General features: G+C 41.2%; 1 protein-coding gene across 3 annotated transcripts in view; it reads left to right on the top strand.

The window, feature by feature from the left end:
• Positions 1-27,708, top strand: part of NGFR (nerve growth factor receptor) — a 97,120-nt gene that overhangs the window by 52,931 nt on the left and 16,481 nt on the right. For all 3 annotated transcript variants that reach the window (XM_073572831.1, XM_073572833.1, XM_073572832.1), the window contains exon 3: positions 23,593-23,952. In XM_073572831.1, the coding sequence (XP_073428932.1) occupies positions 23,593-23,952 (360 nt within the window). The remainder of the gene's footprint in view (positions 1-23,592; positions 23,953-27,708) is intronic.

Raw genomic sequence — 27,708 nt, 5'->3', positions numbered from 1 at the left:
ATACCAGGCACATAATATGGAAAAGAGTTGCTCTTTTTCTAGAGGAAAAGGTGGAAACATATGTTGACACTGTAAATTTAGTGTGATAGTGTCAGAGTATGTTGTCAATTTATACAAATAACTACAGGAGGAAGTATAGAGGATCGGCGTAATGGAAAATTCTTAAAAAAGCAAGCTTCAGCATTTTTACTTCATACCAATACAAATGCATTTACTAAAGCAGGCATCTCAGTAGAGCTGACAGGTCCTCTTTAAAATTACATGCAATCCTTTAATTATTGCATGATGTAAAACAGTGGTCCCATCTTAATTAAATTATTTAATCTCATCTCTTGATTTAATTACTTAATCTCATCTTCTGATATGCTGAACTGGCAAATTCACTATCTCATCTGAAAACAAGACATACCACAGCTTACAGGCGCCAACCCCTCTACTACAAGACATGTCATAAGGAATTTAGAATATGGTTAATGAGTCACATTGTGTTTTCCTCCTTCTACTGCCAGACATTGAGAAATATCCTCCAAGGCTCTGCTTCCATCTGGGTAAAGCATACCTAAAATGTATCCATAGGTCCCAATTTAACTGACAGAGGCTGATTATGTATCTACCTATCTCTATGGCTAAGCTGTGAGCGGTGACGTCCATTCACTATCCAGATTCTCCACAAAATGGCAGCTACATTCCATGCTTTTGCTTTTATACAGGCTATGCTAATCCCTTCTGATATATTTAGGGAAATTGAATAACAATCTGGCAGGTTTGACTGAAATAGGTTTTTTTGTACATTCCAGACCTAAAAAAAAACACTGTTTCTACAAATCTTATTCCTTATTACAATGGTTTGGATATTTAACCCTTTATCAGGCAGGGTACATCAAGTATTTCTCAAGTTACCAGGTCTGAGCCCCATGGGGAACCATATTTGCATTTTCTACTCCAGGAACCTTATGACACCTTGATATACATACACTGACAAGCAAAAGGGTAACAATGTTTTGAACTTTTGACTTTCCTGCTTCATATCTCACCATCCACTACTGACTACCATTATTTTATATACAGTTATCTTGGTTATCTCATACATAAATTTGCTTTGCAACTATTTAGCATATGATGCAGACATAAACGTTGATTTTAAAGAATATAATTTACACAAGGGATGTTGAAATAAAGCCTTATTTGAGGCAAACCTCTAGCAAAGAAAAGTGCTGCTCAATTTCTCTATATATTTGGATACTCCTAAGAGCAGGGGTCAGATCCCCTTAAAGGAAATCTGTCACCCCATTTTTGGCCTATCAGCTGCCGGCACTGCCATCAGGTGCTTATCTACAGCATTCTGTAATGCTGTAGATAAGCCCCCGATGTAACCTGAAAGATAAGAAAAAAGAGAAAGATTATACTAACCCGGGGGTCCGGTCAGGTCCGATGGGTGTTGCCGTCCCATCCAGCGTCTCCCATCTTCATACGATGACGTCCTCCTCCTTGCTTCTTCCTCGGCTCCTGCACAGGCGTACTTTATCTGCCCTGTTGAGAGCAGAGCAGAGTACCGCAGTGCGCATGCGCGGAACCTCTCTGACCTTTCCCCGTGCCTGTGCACTGCAGTACTTTACTCTGCCCTCAACAGGACAGATAAAGTACGCATGCGCAGGAGCCGAGGGAGAAGCAAGGAGGAGGACATGATCTTATGAAGATGGGAGGCGCCGGACCGGACCGCGACACACACCGCACCCGATACCACCCCCCTGGGTGAGTATAATCTAACGTGTTTTTCTTATCTTTCAGGTTTCATCGGGGGCTTATCTACAGCATTACAGAATGCTGTAGATAAGCCCCTGATGGCGGTGGCCACAGCTTATAGGGCTAAAATGAGGTGACAGATCCCCTTAAGCACCCATACCTTACAAGCATCATAGAATCATAGAATCGTAGAGTTGGAAGGGACCTCCTGGGCCATCTGGTCCAACCCCCTGCTCAAAGCAGGATTCGCTAAATCATCCCAGTCAGATGTCTGTCCAGCCTCTGTTTGAAGACTTCCATTGAAGGAGAACTCACCACTTCTCGTGGCAGCCTGTTCCACTCATTGATCACTCTAACTGTCAAAAAGTTTTTTCTAATATCTAATCTGTGTCTCCTCCCATTCAGTTTCATCCCATTGCTTCTAGTCTTTCCTTGTGCAAATGAGAATAAAGTTGATCCTTCTACAATGTGACAGCCCTTTAGATATTTGTAGACAGCTATTAAGTCTCCTCTCAGTCTTCTCTTTTGCAAACTAAACATTCCCAAATCCTGCAACCTTTCCTCATAAGACAGGGTTTGCAGACCGGTCACCATTCTGGTCGCTCTTTTCTGAACTTGCTCCAGTTTGTTAATGTCTTTTTTAAAATGTGGTGCCCAAAACTGGACACAATATTCCAGATGAGGTCTGACCAAAGAGGAGTAGAGGGAAATAATGACTTCACGTGATCTAGACTGTATGCTTCTGTTAATACATCCTAGAATTGCATTTGCCTTTTTTGCTGCTGCATCACACTGTTGACTCATATTCAGTCTGTGATCTATTAGAATACCCAAGTCTTTTTCACATGTGCTGTCACTTAGCCCTATTCCTCCCATTCTATATATGCTTTGTTCATTTTTATTGCCCAGATGTAGTACTTTGCATTTCTCCCTGTTAAAAACCATTCTGTTAGTTGCTGCCCACTTTTCCAGTTTATTTAAATCTTTTTGAATCCTCTCTCTCTCTTCTCTAGTATTAGCTATCCCTTCTAGCTTTGTGTCAACAGCAAATTTAATCAGTTTACCCTCAATTCCTTCATCTAAATCGTTGATAAAGATGTTGAACAATACAGGGCCCAGGACAGAGCCCTGTGGTACCCCACTTGAGACATTCTTCCAACTGGATGTGCAGCCATTTACGACCACTCTTTGGGTCCGATCACTAAGCCAGTTATGAATCCACCTAACAGTTGCCTTGTCCATTCCATACTTAGTCATTTTTTCAATAAGGATTGTATGACAGACTTTGTCAAATGCTTTGCTGAAGTCAAGATATACTATATCTACAGCATTTCCTTGATCCACCCAATCAGTGATACCGTCATAGAAGAAAATTAAGTTAGTCTGACATGACTTATTAGTTACAAACCCATGCTGACTCTGTTTAATCACTTCAATCTTATCCAGGTATTGACATACATGTTGTTTAATAATTTGTTCAAAGATCTTTCCTGGTATAGAAGTCAGACTCACCGGCCTATAGTTGCCTGGGTCCACCTTCTTCCCCTTTTTGAAGATAGGAGCAACATTTGCTCTTCTCCAGTCTTCTGGCACTTCTCCTGTTCTCCAAGAATTTTCAAGGATTATGGAGAGGGGTTCAAAAATTTCTTCTGCTATCTCCTTCAGTACTCTGGGGTGTAATTCATCTGGACCTGGAGACTTGAATTCATTTAGGTTAGCTAAGTGTTTCCTCACTATCTTTCTGTTTATAGATATCCTGGATTCTTCTATTCCCTTAATAGGACAGTGAATAACAGTTGGTCATTTAATTGTACAGTCATGCTTCCTGGATTTATACTACAGGTTGTAAGTCTCTTGTAATTGACTGTGATATACTATGTGATGTGACAGAGCGAAAGTATTTTAGAGACTCCCAAGGCTACATGATCCTTTTGAAACTGAAGGAATCTTTTGCAATGTGTAAAATAACAGGGGCCATTTTCTGCTCTTTACCATTTACGTGAAGCAAACTACAAATTTTTCACATTGTCCAAATTCAGAGAATTCTTAAAAATGAAACACAAATTTGATTTGTGTCGATTGGATTGATTTTACACTTTAGAGGGGACTTGTACAGACAATAAAAGACATTACAGAATAACAATATAATAATAATAATAATAAATTTTATTTCTATAGCGCCGACATATTCCGCAGCACTTTACATTTCAGAGGGGATTTGTACAGACAATAGACATTACAGCATAACAATAATCACATAGATTATAACAGATACCAAGAGGAATGAGGGCCCTGCTCGCAAGCTTACAGTCTATGAGGAAAGAGGTAGACACGAAAGGTGGGTGGTAACAGTTGCCCTGATTGCATGGACCAAACATAATGTTAAGTGTGTAACAGTACAGACGCAGAGGGCTAATGGATGCATAAAGCATGTGGGAACATGATGCGGGGAACCTGGTTATGGTAAAACTTTTGGTTGTGCCACATAGGGATAGATTAGGTTAATGTGTTGATCAATCACATAAATCAACAGATGCCCAGAGAAGTGAGGGCCCTGCTCGCAAGCTTACAATCTATGAGGAAATAGGGAAGACAATGTAAATATAAACATTGAGACCTTTAGGAGACTTGTGCCGTAGGCTTTTATGGCCGTCACTTACCGTACATTGCGAGATTTCCTCAACATACTATGAGCCTGAAGAAAAAATGAACAGACCACAAATGAACAATGAGTCAAATGCTTAAAAATTTGGCTACACTAAAGAATTGCTAGGGCCACCTGCCTTACAATCACCAATATAGGATTACTTCTTGTCATGCAGCAAGCCATTGCAAGAAATTTTACCCATTAGCAAGGATAGAGAGGGAATTGATGAGATGTCTGCTCAGTGTCAAGCTTAGAGGATAGGAAAATCCAAAACAATGGTAAAAAAAACTTGCTTTCAGAAGATACTTGACACCAACATACAACATTTGCAATAGGTTGTCTACTCAAGTATATTGATGGAGACCATATCCATGTGCAAAGTCTCACAACTCATGAAACGGGGGACAGTATCATCATGGAATAAGTCCTCATAGTGGATGCATGGGCTGCCTTTGTGTACTCACTTGCCTGCAGACATTTGGGCCATTCAGAAGCCATGCAATGGGTGGAGATGTTCTTCAAACTTGGGAACATGAGGTGTTCTGTGGAATAGAAGGGTAAGAGATGTCCAGGAAGACATGGATGACAGGTTTCTTGTGAAGGGTTAACAATAGCATATTAGCTGTTACTCAGCTTTCCAATAAATAGATACAGAATACAATTTCTGCCAAAAAGTTTAACTCAAGGACTTCTTTTTTTTAGCTTCTGAGGGGCCTCACAGCTCGCGTGTCATATAGATGAAAATGCCAGAGCCGCTTCCAGCGAAGCTGTACATAAATGGGAATTGATGTGCTTAGAAGAACATGTTAAAACAAATGATTCACTTGTCTCCCGCTATACAAAGGATGCAATGAAAGTCAATTATTTATGCCTCCAGCAGAACATTGAGTCAAATGCTGTAGTAATACCTGCCGTCCTGTTGGGACTATGGTCTGCATGCATCAAACGCATTTTTGGTGCCCTCTTCCATGAAAGCTGTGAAATAGGCTTAATGTTCACTTAATAGCTTTCCAGTTACATGAGTGGTTCAGCATCACGAGCGGCTATGCTTGAAGGACTCGTACAATCATAGTGGTTGATATTAGGGAGCAAATTCTGGATTTAGAAAGATGTACATTATATACATGGATAATCAGGCTGATAAAGTGATATATATGTGGAGATTTAAAGGGAATCTGTCACCAGGTTTTTGCTACCTAATCTGAGAACAGCATAATGTAGACGCAGGCATTGCGATTCCAGCGATGTATCACTTACTGGGCTGCTTGTTGTAGTTTTATATAAAATCAATATTTTATCTGCATGAAGATTATCATTAGAGGACTAGTAAACCTGCTGCCAGGTAATCATCTTCCACCACTGACTGGCAGCTTTCTCCGTATGCATTCTGTATGCAGTAAGCTGCCAATCAGTGGTGTGGGCGGGTGTTATGATTGGGTCACCGAGGAGGAAAACAAAACCAAGTGAAGTCACAGAAAACCAGAGAGGTTGGTAACTATGCGGATTGCAGACCCCTGATCCTATCCACACAACTAACAGCAGCCGTGGAGTGTACCTACGATGATTCTAGACGCCTCGTCAAAGCCGGAGGACTAAATAAGCCTAAAGCAAGAAAGGGGAAATCTAAACTGCCTCAGAGCAGACCCCAAAGGAATAGACAGCCCCCACACATGTATTGATGGTGAAACAAGATGAAAGCACAAACACAGGTAGGAAAATAGGCTGAGCAAACGATGGGGCCCACACTAACTAGAAAGGACAGGAAAGGAAAGATACTGTCTGCAATCACGCCAAAAAACCCTGTAAAAAATGTCCAACACTTCTGATAGCAAAAAAAACCCTGAAGTCACTAGATTTCACCCACTATATCAGCACTCTGGCATATTCTGAGAACAGAGCAAAAAGAGGCCAATCTAATAAGGGACAAAAAGCAAACTGGCACATACAGTAACATAAGAGTGGAAATTCAGCACTGCCCCAGCCGCGACTGGCTGACCACACAAAAACTGAACAGACAAAACCAAATCAAATGTGAACATTAGCAGAGAAAACTTAGCTTGAGAAGACAGGAACTGAGCTGGAAACCAAGACCTCAGGAGGCAGGAAAAAGTCACCAGCATGGGAATAGGGAGTCGGTTGTCTTAAATCCAGTCTGAAACTCCAGATGTCCAATCGTCGTCCTCATTATCAGGTGGCAGGTCTCTGTTAATTAGATCAGCTTCATTACCTCCTGCCACCATCAGAGGGAGCCCAGAAAGAGAACTCACGACTCCTCTGTCAGCACAAACAGTTCCCTCACCAGAAACCAGAGGCAGACCAGAAAATGAGTTCACAACAGGCGGGGTTATAAAGAGCTCAGCATTCAGAGCACTGCTCGATCTGCAGCAAATAAAAGTTTTTAATCAAAATTGGCAATCAGTAAAGAAAGTCACATATCACTGAAATCAGAGTATCTCCCCCCTACATCATACTGCTCTCAGATGGATTAGCAGAAACCTGGTGAGATTTCTTTCAGCATGGCAAAATATTGAGCACTTACTATCGCTATTCAAGTATCCTTCCATGTTTGCCATAGAAATGATTATGATCTGACTCCCAAGAATGACTTAAAGGGGTATTCTCAAGTTTGGAAGCTATCCCCTATCCATGGGGGTGTCTGCTGGGACCCTCACTGACCCAGGGAACTTTGTGACTGGAGCAAAAGTTGATCTTGCCCACTGCTGCTTCATTCATTCTTATGGGAGTGGCAAAGACCACCTGAAAATACCTTTTAGAGAGGGCAGCCATAGTCGCAAGTGTCATAGGTATAAATTGTCCTAAGGACATCAGGCACTCTAAAGATTTTCTTGTTCCAGTCACTATGAAAATTCAGGATCTTTGACCTCCATTGACAGGATCTTTTAATTCACAGTATCAACTACATTGTGACTAAGAGAGGTGCAAACTTTAGAAATCCACAGATTGGGGCTCCCACCCACACACAGTTGTTTCAGTTACAGAAAGAGCCATGGCCACGTCTTGATTTGGTCTCCTGTTATAAGTGGATTTCTCGATAGGTAAAACTATAGCCTTCATTTCCAGATAGATACGGTTCAGGAAGTGGCACTTACATTTTGTTAAGATTACATCCAGCTCACCATTAGGGACATCTTGAAGGTGTTTGGAGCCCGGAGATGTGACAACGTGTCAAGGTGTGGAACAATAGTAAAGAAGATAATTCAGCTCAATGAACCATGAATAGACTTTTATTCACAGAACGTGCATAGCAGAGAACAATATCAGCAGTACAGCTAAAAGAAATGCAACATCAACGCGTTTCGGGTGACAGCCCATCCTTAGTAATGATCTGAAACGCGTCGATGTTGCATTTCTTTTAGCTGTACTGCTGATCATGTTCTCTGTTATGCACGCTTTGTGAATAGAAGCCTATTCACGGTTCGTTGAGCTGGATTCTCTTCACATTTTGTACATAAAAAAATTGATGACATATTCTGTGGACATTATACATCAAGGTGTTTTAATCTCTTATTCTGCATAAAAAAAGTCCTCATTGTAAAAAAGGTTTCCTAACCTGTGGTGGACATGCCTACTGGGCTGCTTGCTGTAGTTTTTATGAAATCACTGTTTTAGCAACAGGAGATTATCACTAGAGGACTTGTAAACCTGCTGCCAGGTAGTCATTCACAATAATCAGCAGTCGCAGCAGTGAGGGGCGTGCCGACACCAGCCCCTACTTCACCTGGATGTGTGTCCTCGTATGCACATTCAGCTGAAGTGTATTGCAGTGTATTGCAGCATTCAGACCCATCAGGTCCGTGCACCGCAATACATGCTGTCGGCCCATCAGAGACCATCAGCCGACTTCGGCATGCACATGGCCACATGACAGTGATGTCATGCACTCCCCGTCATGTTAGTTTATCAGCAACGCATTCTGATGCAATTAATCGGCATGCACATGGCCACATGGCACTGACGTCAGGCTCTCCCTGTCATTGTAGTTTACCGGCTGCGCATGCCGATACAGTTAAAAGTAGTGTAGCTCTGGGTGGGCCTCTCAAAGCGCAGGGCCTAGGCTGACGGCACCCTCTGCCCCCGGTAGCTACACCACTGGGTGCGGAGTTCCACCTCAGAGACTGGTGGATGTGAGGAAACATGAAGTAGAATAGAAATCACTTTCCTTTGTCTCCACATAACACATTGTGCCAGATTTTACATCTTGAATTGATTTCTCATTCACTGTGGGAAGAAACTGTGAATGACAACAATTAGGATTGGCGTTTGCCAGACCACTGTCAATATCAAGGGATGCTTGTCTGAATACAGCAGAAAATGTGAATGACACATGATTGTGACAGTTGTCTGCTCTACATGGGGTGAGGGCAGTGAGTGGTCACTAATAACAAGTGGCATCATCATTACAACGTTATATTGCTTGAAGCAGTAACCCATGTTCCATGAGCTAATGAGCCCCCTCAGCCCACTGCGGCTCCTGGCCCAATTTTAACTATTTCCCCTACAGCACCCTTGTAGAGGAAAACAAGGACCTCATCTTTCTCATCTCATATCTACTAAAACTCTTCTAGAATGATCCATCTTTCCAAATATTACTCTTTGCAAAATTTTCCTTTAAAGGAAAGTATCATAAGAAAATTACCTATTACTTACATCAGGGTTTTTCGTAAAAGGTTTTTATTTTTTTTATCAGATTACAGTTGGTATTTTAATAGAAAAACTACCGTATTTAGATGTGTCACAATATTCACACTAGCCACAAGGATTATTTTACACTCATCCTTCCTGTATTTTACAGAATACATTTCAGTAGCCTCATTATCATCAGAGGCAGGATTAAAATGACAGATAAGACCGTACACAACTGATAAGATAGGATACACCAATCAATCATATTAAGTGATATCACAGGTAACCCGGATCACACTCCCTTTATAGTGACGTCTTCACACCCTCATTAGATGCTTTAAAACAAAAGATCGAGTCAGTGAATTGCAGCAAATGTTCATGTGAGTTTCCTGAAAGAACAGGAAATATGAGTGCAGAATAGCCCCAGTGTGAAAATTGTGAGATTTCTATTTTTTTTAAACAGGTTACTTATTATATGAAAAAAAAATATTTTTTTTTAAATACATTGAACATAAAAACCTGATTTAAGCAGTAGGTCATTTTCTGATGACACGTTCCCTTTAGGTGAAAGTCATATACATCTAAATTTGGAGTGTAATTTGAGATCACATCCAGAAAAACCACAAGTCAGATGCCTGGCTGTACTGAGACCTGTGTATTTCCATGTTGAGAGATAGGTGGACCGTCAGAATGGAAAAAGAAGAGTCATTGCCAGTTCAGGCATTGATATAACTCACAGGTTATCTGTAACTCACCACCTTTTTTTACCGTTATTTAATGACTATTTGTATTGCCCAATAACTACTCTCTTGGAATTTGCAAAATCTTCTGCCTGTTACAATGTCCATATCTATCAGTGACATCTGCCTGTCTCCAAATGCCACCATATTCATGACCCGGATGATGGAGGAAACATTATAGCCAGTAGTGCTGGGCAAGACAGCGTCTGAGCAGCCAGGGATACTGGTGTGGATGGGACCTTGAGTGCCGCCACATCAGACAGAATGGGTGTGTGCTGTCCAGTACCTCAATGAGAGTAATCAGGTCTCGCCCATGGTCAATGGGACACTACCGCACCCTATGAAGAAAAATGTAAGATCAGCTCACCTATCCAGGAGTGCACAGGATCCAAATTGAAAAGGAAAACAGTCCATGTAAAAAAGGCGAGTTGAACCGGCACTTCAAGTAAAATGCATACATTTATTCAAGGAATAATTCATCCATAGAAATATAATTCCATAGAAAGGCCACGTGAATAAATGAAGAAGTGTAATATCCGAGGAGAAAGTGCCAAAAGATGAAACATTCAAGGTACTGGTTGATGCATTTCAAAGTGATAATTCTTATTCTTTTTACATCGACTACCACACCCTACTTAACCTTCTAGGATACTGCTCGGAGTTGCCAGTTACTGCTTGGTTATCCTTGACATTCCTGGTGCAATTTACTTATCTTCTATGGAAAACTTGTCTTGTTTCCTACCTTTGTATTCTACGTAACCCCTCCTGACCTTGACCATGGCTTTTCTGACTCCACTCTTAGTATTTGAAGTGGCTTCATTTTTTTCACTGATTCTGTACCTGGTTTTGTCCCTTCTTATACTGACCTGGCTTTGTTCGGCGACCCTTGCCTCAGGCTCATTCTTCTAGCTATCGGCTTCTCAGTGAATGCCGAAGGGGGCCCCATAGCAAGTCCAGATCCTCGTATAGAGGTTAAAAGGGTGAGGGCTATTGTTCCTCTGTCTTTCCAAGGTAACCTTTTTTCAGCCTCAGACAGACGTAACCGTTGTATTTTCCATTTCCATTACAATCCCTACAACTTCTTATTGTGCCAGTCTCTTGTTATTCCTCTCAGAAATACAGTATACGCCTAAATTGATCATTGGGTGTTACATAGCCATTTTCAAAGTTTCCATGCCCTGTGTGGCACTGTGAAAATGGTTTTGATAGTGCCAGAGTGTGTAAGGATACTCCCAGCAACTACATAACATAAAGGTAAAAGAAAAGATGCTCCAAAGAATGTTATTTTATGAGGAATACAAACATATGTAAAATGAACTTGTCAGGAATGGTGCTACTATTCACTTTCCTCAAAACTATATACAAATGTATTCAGAGTGCTCCCCCTTGTGGTGGCTGTACGTGGAACGATTTATAGTATATAATGTAATTGCATGACAGGGTGAAGAGAAAGCAGTCTGCAGTATTGACCTATTAACGGTAGGTATTGTTATTGGAGCCACAACAAGAACATTAATCTGAATTCTCTTGGTTTGTGCCAAATTGTGGTTTAAACATCTAAACACAACATTGCAACATTCTGAAGTTTCGCCCTCCTTTCTGTGGGAAAAGTAAAAAAAAATCTGGGTGAACAAAATATCCTTTTTTTTGGCTGTTGAAAGATAGTTCAATGTACTATGCAGGAAAGATAAGGGTTTTAGATACAAGAGCTGGCCACTATCACACAGGTTCCTCTGCCGGGAATCTGAACCCTGCATGGGAACTCTCCAAGGGCCAGAGACGCTGTATATTACTCATGCGGACAGCTCGCTTCGTACTGCTGTCCCTGCTGTAGATTATCAGCTTATTTACATAGGCATAGAGTGGTATATTTATTGCCAAGATAGAGGAATGTATAAATTGTCCTGTCTTACAGAACCCAAACTAGTAACAAAAAAAAAACCTCTTCAAAGACAGAGTTAAAGGGGTTGTCTGGTAGCTCCACTTCCAGCTTGTGCTTGTGTATGAAGGGGGCTAGCTGATTGGTTCTTTTTAATAACTAAGCCAGCTCCCTTCTTTTTCTCAGCCAATGCCCAGACAGAAAAGGGGGCTGGCTTAGCTATTAAAATGAGAATTTAGTCAGTCCCCTTCACACATAGCACCAAGTTCAGTCACGGAAAGCTCTATCATGTTGAGCCCAAACCATAATTGGAGTTGCAAAAGAGTTGTAGAGGTGGGATACCTGGAGATCAGGGTACCTTCTATGTTATGTAACTTACTTTAAGCAAGGTAATGTACAGTATGTCAGTTATCTCATCACTCAAACTTGTGTGGTGAAAAAATAAAATTATTATTATTTATTATTATAATGTCTGTCTGCTATTTCATCTTTCTTTCCTGCTTGCTTTCTAAAACTGAACATGGACAAAACAAAATTCATCATCTTTCCCCATCTCACGCTACCCCTCCACCAGACCTATCCATCAATGTCAATGGCTGCTCACTTTCCCCAGTCCCGCATGCTCGGTGCCTTGGGGTGATCCTCGACTCTGCCCTTTCTTTCAAGCAACATATCCATGCCCTTGCCTCCTCTTGCTGGCTCCAACTCAAAAATTTCCCGGATCCGTACATTCCTCAACCAAGAAACTGCAAAAACGCTAGTGCACGCCCTCATCATCTCCCACCTCGACTATTGCAACCTCCAACTCTCTGGCTTCCCCTCTACCTCTCTTGCACCACTCCAATCCATCCTACACTCTGCTGCCCGACTAATCCACCTGTCTCCCCTTTACTCTCCAGCCTCTTCTCTCTGCTAAGCCCTTGACTGGCTTGCTATTGTTCAGAGGCTCCTGTTCAAAACCCTAACTATGACATACAAAGACATCCACAACCTGTCTCCTCCATACATCTGTGACATGGTCTCCCGGTACTTACCTACACGCAATCTTCGATCCTCTCAAGATCTCCTTCTCTACTCCCCTCTTATCTCTTCATGCCACAACCGCATACAAGGCTTCTCCCGTGCTTTCCCCATACTCTGGAACTCTCGACCCCAACACATCAGGCTTTTGCCTACCATGGAAACCTTCAAAAGGAACCTGAAGACCCACCTCTTCCAGAAAGCCTACAACCTGCAGTGATCCTCAGTTTACTGAACCGCCGCACGACCAGCTCTACCCTCTCCTAGTGTATCCTCATCCTCCCCTGTAGACTGTGAGCCCTCGAGGGCAGGGTCCTCTCTCCTTCTGTACCTGTCTGTGCCTTGTATTGTTCATGTTTATTGTACTTTTCTATATTTGCCCCTTTCACTTGTAAAGCGCCATGGAATAAATGGCGCTATAAAAATGTATTCCATGGCGCTTTACATGTGAAAAGAGATATATAGCAAATAACAAGTATAATAATCTTGAACAATACAAATCACCAGCTAGTTACACGAGAAGAGAGGACACTGCCCCCGAGGTCTCAGAGTCTACAAGAGATGAGTGAGGATACAGTAGGTGAGGGTAGAGCTCATGATATAATGCAACAGCATAACCATGCAAATATAAAAATAAAGAATGTTTGCATATAACCAGGGAGTTCATTTGGTCACCAAATGTATTGCTAAGTCTTAAAGGGAATCTGTTACCAGGATTTTGCTATCTCAGAGCAGCATGGCATAGAAACAGAGACCCTTTACAAAGCAACGATGTGTCACTTACTGGGCTAGTTGGAGAAGTTTTTATACAATCACTGTTTTATGTGCTGCAGATAGACCATTTATTTGAAAACTAAGCATGTATAAACTAAGCATGTATAACCCCGCCACATCACTAATTGGCAGATTTCTAAGTACACTGTGTAAAGGCAGAAATCTGCCAATCATTTGCAAGCACAGGGTTATCCAGAGCTCATGAATATGGAGGACTACTTGGCAGCAGCTTTACTAGTCCTCTAATGATAATTTCCTGCTGATAAAACAGTGATTTTTATCAAAACTGCAGCAAGTAGCACAATAACATTATTCTGCTTTCAGAATAGGTGGCAAAAACTTGGTGACATATTCCCTTTATTGGTAGTCAAAGCAAAAGAAAAAAAAATTATATATACACACACACACACACACACACACACACACACAAATGTATATATACATACACACTGACAACATTTTTCTAATTTTGGTTATAGACATTACCACAATGAATTTTAAACAAAACAATTCAGATGCAGTTGAAATTCAGACTTTCAGCTTTCATTTGAGGGTATCCACATTAAAATTGGATGAAGGGTTTAGGAGTTTCAGCTCCTTAACATGTGCCACCCTGTTTTTAAAGGGACCAAAAGTAATTGGACAATTGACTCCAAGGCTATTTCATGGACAGGTGTGGGCAATCCCTTCATTATGTAATTTTCAATTAAGCAGATAAAAGACCTGGAGTTGATTTGAGGTGTGGTGCTTGCATTTGGAAGGTTTTGCTGTGAAAGAAACATGCGGTCAAAGGAGCTCTCCATGCACGTGAAACAAGCCATCCTTAAGCTGCAAAAACAGAAAAAACCCATCCGAGAAATTGCTACAACATTACATAGTTATTATTAAGGTTGAAGGGAGACTTTAAGTCCATCTAGTTCAACCCATATCCTGTCCTAACCTGCTCTAACATGTTGATCAAGAGGAAGGCAAAAAAAAACCCATGTGGCAAACAGTAAGCTTCACATTGGGGAAAAAAATTCCTTCCCGACTCCACATACGGCAATCAGACTAGCTCCCTGGATCAACGCAATATCAAGGAAACTAGTGTATATACCCTGTAATATTATACTTTTCAAGAAAGGCATCCAGTCCCTTCTTAAATTTTAGTAGGGAATCACTCATTACAACATCATATGGCAGAGAGTTCCATAGTCTCACTGCTCTTACAGTAAAGAATCCGCGTGTGTGAGTATGCTTAAACCTTCTTTCCTCCAGACGTAGAGGATGCCCCCTTGTCCCCGTCACAGGTCTAAGAGTAAAAAAGATCATTAGAAAGGTCTTGGTATTGTCCCTGCATATATTTATACATTGTAATAAGATCACCCCTAAGCCTTCGATTTTCCAAACTAAATAACCCCAGGTGTAATAACCTGTCTTGGTATTGCAGACCCCCTAGTTCCCTAATAACCTTGGTCGCTCTTCTCTGCACCCGCTCCAGTTCAGCTATGTCTTTCTTATACACCGGAGACCTGAACTGTACACAGTATTCTAAGTGTGGTCGCACTAGTGACTTATATAGAGGTAAAATTATGTTCTCCTCATGAGCATCTATACCTCTTTTAATGCATCCCATTATTTTATTGGAGTGGCAAAATCTACAGTTTGGTACATCCTGAGAAAGAAAGAAAGCACTGGTGAACTCATCAATGCAAAAAGACCTGGTCGCCCACGGAAGACAACAGTGGTGGATGATCGCAGAATAATCTCCATGGTGAAGAGAAACCCCTTCACAACAGCCAACCAAGTGAACAACACTCTCCAGGAGGTAGGCGTATCAATATCCAAATCTACCATAAAGAGAAGACTGCATGAAAGTAAATACAGAGGGTTCACTGCACGGTGCAAGCCACTCATAAGCATCAAGAATCAAAAGGCTAGACTGGACTTTGCTAAAAAAAACTTCTAAAAAAGCCAGCACAGTTCTGGAAGAACATTCTTTGGACAGATGAAACCAAGATCAACCTCTACCAGAATGATGGAAAGAGAAAAGTATGGCGAAGGCGTGGTACAGCTCATGATCCAAAGCATACCACATGATCTGTAAAACACGGTGGAGGCAGTGTGATGGCTTGGGCATGCATGGCTGCCAGTGGCACTGGGTCACTAGTGTTTATTGATGATGTGACACAGGACAGAAGCAGCCGAATGAATTCTGAGGTATTCAGAGCCATACTGTGTGCTCAGATCCAGCCAAATGCAGCCAAACTGATTGGTTGTCGTTTCATACTACAGATGGACAATGACTCAAAACATAAAGCCAAAGCAACCCAGGAGTTTATTAAAGCAAAGAAGTGGAATATTCTTGAATGGCCAAGTCAGCCACCTGATCTCAACCCAGTTGAGCATGCATTTCACTTGATAAAGACTAAACTTCAGACAGGCCCACAAACAAACAGCAGCTGAAAACCACCGCAGTGAAGGCCTGGCAGAGCATCAAAAAGGAGGAAAACCAGCGTCTGGTGATGTCCATGAGTTCAAGACTTCAGGCAGTCATTGCCAACAAAGGGTTTTCAACCAAGTACTAGAAATGAACATTTTATTTACAATTATTTAATCTGTCCAATTACTTTTGGTCCCTTTAAAAACAGGGTGGCACATGTTAAGGAGCTGAAACTCCTAAACCCTTTTTCCAATTTTAATGTGGATACCCTCAAATGAAAACTGAAAGTCTGAACTTCAACTGCATCTGAATTGTTTTATTTAAAATTCATTGTGGTAATGTCTAGAACCAAAATTAGAAAAATGTTGTCACTGTCCAAATATATATGGACCTAACTGTATTGATAACATGGCTGCTACAATAATAGTATTTGAAGGTTTGATCCTTGAAAATTGTCTATAGGGAATCATGTGTCTATACGAGTGAAACACTAGTCACAGAAAAGTCCTGTTGTGGCCAATCTGGCCTCTCCTGCCTTCCTGGCTTTGTTATATCATTATTCAATTTATTAGAATTTGTCTCTCCTGTTCAGACAATTGTCTCTGCTATTAAAATGGAAACTTATAATAAAGGTATCATATGACTCTGAGCTGCCATCCGAAGCTTGATGTGAACTTGGCATTACTCAAGTATCTATCAGCATTATTGCATGTACATGGAGAAAGGCATTAAAGATTGCAGAATGACTTTGTGTTGGACAGGTGGGAAGGGTGGGGACAGAAAACTGCAGTATAAAACATCCTTGTATATGTGGGTCTTTCCATACAAGGACTTGTTCCATACACAAATTCCTTTCATTGAGTAATTTTGCATTGAGTCTCTCATTAGAGTCCTTATATCCATGTATATATGGAGTTTTTCAGTGGAGTCCTCTTGTAAAGTTCTTCCACAAATATAACTTTTCAGTGGAGTCTTTCCATGCAATTCTTTCATTGAGTCCTTCTGTACATTGATTCATTCCATACGTAAAGTCTTTGTATAGATTTCCTCTGTACATGAAGTCCTTTCTGATATGAGATTGGAGTTGTTCTATAGAGTCCTTCTATACAATGGCAGACACAGACTGATAAGGGCCTCTGTGCAAATCCTTCACATTTAGTCCTTTGTTTCGAAAGAATACTTCCACGGAGTCATATCATCCATTAAATCCTTCCATGGAGTTCTTCCATCCATTAGATCCTTCAATGGAGTTGTTTTCATACATTACATCATTCCATGGAGTTCTTCCATACACTAAATCCTTCCATGGATATCTTCCATCCATTAAATCCTTCCATGGAGTTCTTACATCCATTAAATCTTTCCATGGATTTCTCCATCCCTTAAATCCTTCCATGGATTTCTTCCATATATTAAATCCTCCCACGGATTTCTTCCATACTTTAAATACTTCCATGGATTTCTTCCATCCATTAAATTCTTCCATGGATTTGTGGCGCCCCTGAGGCTCAGTCGCCACAGAGGTACTGCACCTTCTCCTAAGATGTGGTGCCCCACCGTCTGGGTAAGTTGGGAGCTCCTTTCCACACTCCAACACTCGCATCCCACACAACAGGGTAGTTCTGCACAACCACATTGCGGCTCAGTGCTTAGAGAGTAGCAGAGCACCTCTGGTGGTTCCCTGCTTGGAACACTGGATGTGTTGGGAGGTGGGTGGAGTTTAGGTCCATATAGAAGGTTGGGAAGGTTTAGAATTACAGGTCAGTCCCTTAGGGGTTAGTCCGACAGAGGGTCGGCGGAGTAGGAAGCCACTCGGAGAGGAGTGAGGATCCCTGGAAGAAGGGATGGAGGAAGGAGTGCTGCAGCTGCCTCAGTGACCTGAGCCAGCTGGCACGGGAAAGTAAGGAAGGTGGACGGACGTAGAACTGTAACCTAAGCATCCATAAGAAAGAGAGTCAAGTACGGAATGAAGGAGTAGAGAACAGAGAGGAGAAGTGGGTTGGAAGAGGAACCCTGCCTATAGGTTCTCAGCGCAAGGCCGGAGCCCGGTCCCCTGAGGTTGTATGGACACTTATGGTTCTGCAGCAGACACCGGTGGAGTTGTTGGCTGTAAATGCATTACTCCCATCTAAGACTTGAGGCACAACAGCAACACAGATAGAGAGCTGGGAGTGAGGCGTCCCCGAAGCAGGCTACAGCTGTCTGCCGTGCAAGTAGAGTTCTAGGAACATCTCTTAGGAGGCATTCCAGGGTTGCTAAGTACTGGAGTGCTTCACACCACAAGGCGCATTGGCGGAGTCGTTCAGGAAGGTACATGTTGGCGGAGTGTTGGAGAGGAGAGCCCTGACTTGCCCGGGAGGTTGGTTGAGTCTTTACCCCGGAGGACACGGCACGGAGGCGGGCACCAGTGTGTACCACGAACTGTGAGTAAAGCTTTGAAACTGCAAGCTCTGGTGTCCTCCATTTATTTGTGCACTAACACCTTCAGCACCGCTACATCTGGGTACCAGCATCCATACCATCCTGCGCCTCTCCTAATCCATAGCACCTACACTGCCCTGGGACTACAGCTCTACCTTTGTGGAGCTACACCATCTTTGCTGCACCACACCATCAGTCCCAGCGGATCTGCATGCAGCGTCGGCTTAACATCTCCCTTGCCGAACACCACAGGTGGCGTCACGAACTATTCACATAAACTACATTAAAAACCACCATTGATTTGGGCGCCCAGGGCCACGGACCGGGTCACCACCGCTGTGACACATCCCCCTGACACCGACCCGGTACCGAGTACCCCACAGCCCTGGGAGGGCGACCCAGATTACTTTTATTCATTAAATCCTTCCTTGGATTTCTTCCATCCATTAAATTCTTCCATGGATTTCTTCCATACATTAAATTCTTCCACGGATTTTTTCCGTACTTTAAATACTTCCATGGATTTCTTCAATCCATTAAATCCTTCCATGGATTTCTTCCATCCATTAAATCCTTCCATGGATTTCTTCCATACATTAAATCCTTCCACAGAGTTCTTCCATACATTAAATCCTTTCATGGAGTTGATCCATACATGATGTCTTACCATACAGCCTAAAGTTTTTACCGTCTACTCTACAGCCTTTGAAACACTGTACAATATCCAGCCTGAAAATCTATGGATGTTTTGGAAATTTATTATAATAGAGATTGTGAGAAATATAGCAGTTTTTCTCCAAATGAGCAACCTTTGGGAAATGTTTATATAAAATTCCTTATAAATATTGTATGTTTTCACTTTCTTTCTGACTTTGTGCTTATTCTCTATCTTGGCCCTACATTGTGTACAGTATAATTGCTCAATGAGTCATATATGAGTCACCACTGCTATATCTATGGTGCATCTGTTTTCCACTTGAGAGGAGCATGGATTTCCAGATTTTTATTGCATTTAATGAGGTGAGGGCATAATCAACGTGTCTAACTTGACAAGCTTAAGGGGTCTCCTTATCAGCAACATCTTCCATATTTTTATAAATGGTAGCAACATTCATTTTGGTTGTTGATAGTCAAATGTGAACATAGAATAATGGAATGTTAGAGTTGGAAGGGACCTCCTGGGCTATCGTGTCCAACCCCATGCTCAATGCAGGATTCAGTAAACCATCTCAGACAGATGTCTGTCCAGACAATACCAGGATACGAAGTACCCAGGGAAACACCACTCAAAAAAGAGATTTAAAAAATATACAATTTATTAGAGAGTAAGTATTAAAAAACATGAACCAAACATAAATGGGGCATCTGAGAGGATTCATAGAGAGATTTCATCAAGTAGGAAAAAAGGTGGCTGGGTTAGGTCATAGTAAGAGGTAGCAATATAGTTTATATCAGACAAAGAAGGGTACTGATTAGGTTCCATTATTCACAAAATTGCATGTAAAGCATGAGTAACTCAAACAATGTGGAAAATGTAAAAAAAATATGTAAGAGATTAGTCCGTCCACACAGAGATCATGCAGTGGAGTACTGAAAATCAGTGTGAAAGACTAGTCAGTTCACATATTGCATAGATGTAATATGGAGCTTACCTATATTGAAGTGAAAGGGCCCCACACACAGTCACCTGTGCCCCGACGTGTGTTTCGCTGTTACGCTTTCTCTAGGGGAGTGTATCCAGCCTCTGTTTGAAGACTTCCATTGAAGAAAAACTCACTGCATCTTGTGTTTGTGGCAGTTTGTTCCACTCATTGATCATTCTCACTGTCAAAAAGTTTTTTTTAATGTCTTAGGCTGGTTTCACATTAGCGCTTTTTAAGCGCACGCACGGCCGGGGGTAGCTCCGCCCCCGAGCCGGCTCTCTGCCCGGCGTGCCCGCCCCTTGCTTGTAGCGCCGCCTCCTAGCGCACAGCGGCGCCTGCGATCGGCGCACCCTATCTTTAGCATAGGGTGCGCAGATCGTGCGCAGGCCGTGCGCTAGTTGCGCTTTGACCTGCGCTGCGCACTTTTGACGGTGCGCCGAGCACGCCGAAATCCGAAAAGTTTGATTTTGGCGCACACGGCGCACCGTCAAGAGTGCGCAGCGCAGGTCAAAGCGCAACTAGCGCACGGCCTGCGCACGATCTGCGCACCCAATGCTAAAGATAGGGTGCAACGATCACAGGCGCCGCTGTGCGCTAGGAGGCGGCGCTACAAGCAAGTGGCGGGCACGCCGGGCAGAGAGCCGGCTCGGGGGCGGAGCTACCCCCGGCCGTGCATGCGCTTAAAAAGCGCTAATGTGAAACCAGCCTAATCTGTATCTTCTCCCTTTCAGTTTCATTCCATTGCTTCTTGTGTTTCCATGTGCAAATGAGAATAAGGATAATCCCTCTACACTGTGTCATCCCTTCAGACATTTGTAGGCAGCTAATAAGTCTCCTCTTAGCCTTCTTTTTTTGCAAGCAAAACATTCCCAGATTTTTTAGCCGTTCCTTGTAGGACATAGTTTGCAGTCCGCTCACCATCCTGGTAGCTCTTCTGTGAACTTTCTCCAGTGCATCACACTGTTGTTCTCTTAATACATCCTAGAACTGTTTGTGTCTTTTTTTGCTGCTCCATCATACTGTTGACTTATGTGCTCCATATTTTAAATCTAATGTATTTTAACAGGTTAAATATAGTCCTGGTAAGTAGTGATGCCCAGAATATCAATAACTACTAATTATTTGTGTAAATCAGCATAGCAGTATATTAGATCATATCTTAGTTTAAGGTCATAGCCCTATAGACCCTCATTTAGTCATCAGAAAAGGGTAGGAGCCGTCTCCCCACCCAACGCACGTTTTGCCACTAGCCTCTTCCTAGGGGCCTCTCCTTTACTGATGACCAAATGAAGGTCTATAGGGCTATGAGTCATGACCTTAAATTATGATATGATCTAATATACTGCTATGCCAATTTACACAAATAATTAGTAGCTATTGATATTCTGGGCATCACTAGTAACCAGGACTATATTTAACCATTGGGGCACCTGTTAAAATACATTATATTTAAAATAAGGAGCACTAGCCACTTTACTGTTTACATTTACAACCTGATGCCCGCTGCTGACATTTTGGTTGAACTGCAACTCTTGACAATCCTTTTTGTATCATTGTATGGTAACGCTCTTTTGCGGTATATTGATCCTGTTCTTTGATATACATATATTGTTGTTAATTTCTGGTCTGAGCTGTCCTCTATGTGAGGCATTCTGTTTTTTAACTATACTATTTTATATATTAATAAAAGTTAATTTTTATGGATCTTTTCGTTTTCCCATGTTGATACTGATTTTTTTCATGGGATGGTGGTTATTATACAACAGACCTGGGTAGAATTGTTGAAGAAGCTAACGTGAAACGCGCATCGGCGTACTTGATGCTGCACACTGGTTGTCTACTCAGGTCTGTCCTCACTTGAATGTATTCATTTTACTTCACTTGAATCATGTCTTTATATTAACCAGTATCATTATGATATAATATGCCTATTGTTGATTGCACTGCACTTTACCCCCTAACACATAGTCTCCTGGGTAAGCCCATCTAAAATTACTCATCACTTGATGATACTATTTATTTATTATTTACAGGTGCATCTCACAAAATTAGAATATCATCAAAAAGTTTATTTATTTCAGTTCTTCAATACAAAAAGTGAAACTCATATATTATATAGAGTCATTACAGAGTGATCTGTTTCACGTGTTTATTTCTGTTAATGTTGATGATTATGGCTTACAGCCAATGAAAACCCAAAAGTCATTATCTCAGTAAATTAGAATACTTTATAATACCAGCTTGAAAAATTATTTTAAAATCCGAAATGTTGGCCTTCTGAAATGTATGTTCAGTAAATGCACTCAATACTTGGTCGGGGTTTCTTTGGCATCAATTACTGCATCAATGCAGCGTGGCATGGAGGTGATCAGCCTGTGGCACGGCTGAGGTGTTATGGAAGCCCAGGTTGCTTTGATAGCAGCCTTCAGTTCATCTGCATTGTTGGGTCTGGTGTCTCTCATCTTCTTCACTGCCAAAAGTACCAATACCTGGTTTACAAACAACAGTATCACTGTGATTGATTGGCCAGCAAACTCGCCTGACCTTAACCCCATAGAGAATCTATGGGGTATTGTCAAGAGGAAGATGAGACACCAGACCCAACAATGCAGACGAGCTGAAGGCTGCTATCAAAACATCCTGGGCGTCCATAACACCTCAGCAGTGCCACAGGCTGATCGCCTCCATGTCACAACGCATTGATGCAGTAATTGATCCAAAAGGAGCCCAGGCCAAGTACTGAGTGCATTTACTGAACATACATTTCAGTAGGCCTACAATTCGGATTTTAAAATAATTTTTTAAGCTGGTGTTATAAAGTATTCTAATTTACTGAGATAATGACATTTGGGTTTTCATTGGCTATAAGCCATAATCATCAACATTAACAGCAATAAACACTTGAAATAGATCACTCTGTAATGACTCTATATAATATATCAGTTTCACTTTTTGTATTGAAGAACTGAAATAAATTCACTTTTTGATGAAATTCTAATTTTGTGAGATGCACCTGTATATCTTGCTAGGTATTACAGGAGTATTTTGTGTATATATATTTTTACCTTCTGCTGTGGCACTTTAAAAGTAGCTATACAATCACTTAGTGATAATGACAACCAATATACTATTACCTGTGTCACCATCTCTATACATAATCTCCACTTTTTATATGTTTGTGTGTTTGTTCTTAATTTATTACTAATAAAGAATTGAAATCTTTTATTTTTAGGCTTAGTACTTCTTATTTTCTGTAGATTCTCATTATGTTTGAAGTGCCCTGCCACCTTTATAGCCTATTTTTTAGGAATGTACTTCCATACAGCTGTTGAAATAATTATGTTAAACAGTGCTACCACTGTACACTGTGAAAATATACAGTTCCGACACAATGCCACCACATGGTGCTCTTACAATACCAAGATACAGTGGCCAATAATAGACACAAAACATGGTCCTTGGCCAGTTAGGGTACCCCAGTCTGTAGGAGTCTCCGTAAGACTCTACGCCACAGAGTAGTAAGGTAATACTAAGGTAATGTTGTGTAAAGATCAATCATCCCCTCGGAAGTAACAGTTAACCATAAGGTGGAACCCTGAGTGTTTATGATTCCCTTATATTATTATTATGACATAATTTTGTCTTTTTTCCTCTTCTAGGTGTCACCTATTCAGACACGACCAGTCACACTGAAGCTTGTAAGCCTTGCACAGAATGCAATGGCAACAAGCGAATGATTGCTCCCTGTGTGGAGACCGATGACGCTCTGTGCGCTTGTGCTTATGGGTTCTACAAAAGCGAGGACAGCGGAGAATGTATGCACTGCAAGACCTGTCCAGTGGGATATGGCATGATCCTACCATGTTATATGAACCAGAACACTATGTGCGAAAAATGTCCTGATTGGACCTTCTCAAATGTGGACAACAACATGGACCCTTGCCTGCCATGTACAATCTGTGAAGATGAAGAGATCACAGTGAAAGAGTGCACCACGACATTAGACACAGTATGCTTCGGTGAGTATCTATACAAGTATATACAAAGGTATGTAATAATATTTCAGTAATATCCAAAATAGTCTTTTTTGGGTTCAATTGTTTGTGTGTTTTCATTAAAAATATCTACAACCTTTTTTGTGTATACAACTCCAATGCACACTTATGCATCTCAATGGTAATAGACTACACAAACCTGGTAAATGAGTCATAGGCCCTCATTCACGAAAGCAATTTTTCGGGTGAATTGCTTTGAAAAGTTGTAAAATTTTTGGACAACTCGGAGTTGCGGATACATTTTGAGATTTTTGTCGTCTTCGTTCCAGTTTCTCCCAGCTCCGTCATAATAGGTGGAGAGGAGATGAGTGCTTGACACCACAGCTCTTCTAATTCATGACAAACTGTAGTGTTTCCTACTCCAGAAATCTTACTCCTGTCGAAGGCTGAAGTAAGATTTATGGCATTGTGAACGGAGTCAGTGTGTGCATCTAAATGAATCAGGTGTATCTGACTCCAACACACCCCCTCATCAAGATTGGCAAGAAAATCGCCAATCTTGATTAATTGGGGTGACTAAGTCTCTCCATAGAACAATTTATAGGTTAGCAGAAACTAGAAGAGAGTGGGACTTTAAGATCAGACTACCAGGGGTTTATTTGTAGTCTGTAACCATGGAGACACATAGATCTGCATAGGACCTGTCCACACAAAACCAAAGGAGATTGATAATTATCTGAAAAGTCTATCAAAAGTCAAGTGAAGAGGACTGAACTGCAATATCAAATGTGGCTCCTGAAAAAGAGCGGTGCTGTTTCCTAAAAAAAAGTAAACCTTTTCTCTCTGTTTTAAACCACCTTTAAACAATATTATATTTTAGGACTAAATGACTTATTATTTAAAGCATCAGCATGTCTTTCATATTGTAAGAAATGTGAAATAGTCATTGAAGGACTCTCAGTAGTATGTCCACACGTCCAATTCCTAAGCTGCTTTAAAGTTGTGGGAAATTCATTAATTCTTAAGAAATCTTGGCCGGATCTTTACAGAACTGAATCCAGCTTCTTTTCCCAAACCGCAGATAATACAGACAAGAAATGAGAGGCTGGATAGAAACAGCGTGTGTCCCAGAATCACCAGACTCTCAGGACAGATTAGAAGTAAATTATCATACTAATTCTAGAAATAGTAAATCAGAGCAACACTCAGTGGAAGCATCAACCAGGACTAGAGGACTAGATAAGGAAGGAAAGCAGAGAGCTGTCCAAAGGGACCTAACAAAAACAAGACGTCACTTTAAAGCCACTGATCGATCAATTGATCTATCTATCTATATATCTCCATATCTGTCTAACTATACGTCTTTCTATTGATCTATCTATTGCTTTTCATTTTTCTCTATCAATCATCTATATGTCGCTATATTTGTCTATATCTCTGTCTATCATCTATTGCTGTTTATATCTATCTGCTTATCTATCTATTGCTTTTTCTTGCTGCCTCTTTATCTGTCTATTTATCCATCTATCTATCATCTATCTATTCCATATCTATCTATCTATCTATCCATCTATCTTCTATCTATCTAATATCTATCTGTCTATTCCATATCTATCTATCTATTATCAATCTAAAAAAAGAGAAGAAGCAATGTATCCGGGTGCTGTGTCACCCAGGAAAACACCAAACCTTCAATATAGTAGAAAAAATGGAGGCAGCACACCAGCTTGTAAAGGTGAAAAAAGTGCTATTTAATAGCCCATAATGGTGGTTTTGGCTCCAAGTGTGAGCTTTCCTCAAGCCAAGAAAGGCTCACAATTGTATCCGAAATGTCGCCATTATGGGCTATTAAATAACACTTTTTTCACCTTTACAAGCTGGTGTGCTGCCTCCATTTTTTTCTACTATATCTATTTATCTATCTATCTAGATACGGTTATATATAGAGCCATATACACGTCCCGGCATCTTTGTACAGATGGACTAACTCTAAGCCTTTGCTGTAGCACACATTTGGGGTGACATCCACATCAGCCAGCACTCTAATAGGTCATCCTAATGATGAGTCCCTGTGTCTGCCTGTGACTCATTGTTCTGGTTGCTCACAGTGACCTTATTGTGTAACACAGGAAACAGCCCATGGCCATCTTAGACCACAACAGGGCCGTCCCTGTCCTAGACATCGCACATTGCTCTTCATAGAATCATTAGTGGTGCGATAGCCTGATGGAGTCAGCTAGAGACATACAGTGCCATTCCTACCAACATTTTAACCCTACATCATCCTCCCATAAAGTTGGCCAAAAACACTTGAGTAAACCGACCAACTCCAAAACACTTGTAAATCCCATAATATAAAAATTCTGGAGCATCTTTTCTTAGAACTCTGGATAGTTCCTCTGTTATTTCTCTAGCAATGTAAGAAAAGATTGACAGCTGGGTGTCATCAGATGGGGGTTTGTCCAACCAATGCTGCCTGGAACAGACTATGTACGGACAAACCCTTTAACAAGAGGAATAGTATCAACCAGATTTATTCATACATTTCCAGATGAGTATGAAAGGAAATGTTCTACTGTGAAAATAGACAATAACTAAGGCAGACAAGTCAGGAGAGCCGACAGATCCTCTTTAAGAACAGGGTAGACCATATGATTGTTAGAACTTGCATAGACCAAAAGGTTCTTAACTTTTGCAGTATAACGTTATATAATAGGAACCCCATAAAAAGATCAGGATGGGCCACCAATATGGTCCAGTGTTTACTCGATCGGTACTGAGGCTACAGTACCAGGCACAATTCATACACGGCAGTGGTGCCATTTGTGAGAAAGATACAGACGATTTTTCTAGCAACCATATTAGACACAAACCAGTATTGAACTTTCCAGTATTTCAGAGGATGTCATGACAATACTTATTTGAGTTTTAGATTGTTTTCTATGGTTGGCAGACTGTCTGTCTTGCTTAAGGCAAATCTTCACAATCAGGGTACAGGGAGATTAAGTCATTATAAATATTTCCTAAGGTTGGCATTCTGTCCTGAGCTTTGCTCGAGGGCAACGAAAGGCATATTCAGATGAATAATTAAATAAAAAAAGTTTTGCTGGTAGTATATCTGTAACTTCTATCGGTGCCTATGTTGAGCGCGCCATCAATATAAATTCCTACAGTACCAAATAAAGAGTGCCCAGTTCACACAGTGCATGGTACAGGCCAGCGGACATATTCGCATACATTGGGTCATGGTATGGTTATGTGCTTACTGGCATCGTTTTTGCTTTTGAGCCCATATGCTGTAGAATGCTGCATATCTCTTGTTATGAAATTGTCTTGAATGCCCCTTTTTGGTCTTACCTCTGCCATTCCTCCACTGTGGCCCCTATTACTTAGTCCTTCAGCATATTTATACCTTTAAAATGTCTGTGAATGCCCCTTTTTATCTTGCCTTCCCAATTTTTCATTGGGACCCTTATAACTTCTTAGAGTATGCCATTATAAACTGGACCTCAATACTTTTTCATGATGTTACTGTCACCATTTCTAGCTGTTACCCCTACAGCTCACTAGTTCTTAAAGGGAATATGACAGTAGGATAAACCCTCCTAATCCATATCTATATGGGCATGCACGTAATAGAGCGCTGAATAAAATGATAGCTTGATATCTGCGATCTCATTTTTTATTCAGGAGAAATCCATATTTTTCTTAGTATGTAAATGAGCTGTTAAGATCTATGGGCTGGACATAGATTTCCATGAGAACCTGCCTACAGAGGTT

Source organism: Dendrobates tinctorius, unplaced genomic scaffold (genome assembly GCF_039654945.1).
Source record: "Dendrobates tinctorius isolate UK_male_01 unplaced genomic scaffold, ASM3965494v1 ptg000032l, whole genome shotgun sequence".
NCBI lineage: Eukaryota > Metazoa > Chordata > Amphibia > Anura > Dendrobatidae > Dendrobates > Dendrobates tinctorius.
The sequence above is the reverse complement of the archived record's forward strand: the minus strand, read 5'-3'. Positions and strand labels throughout refer to the sequence as shown.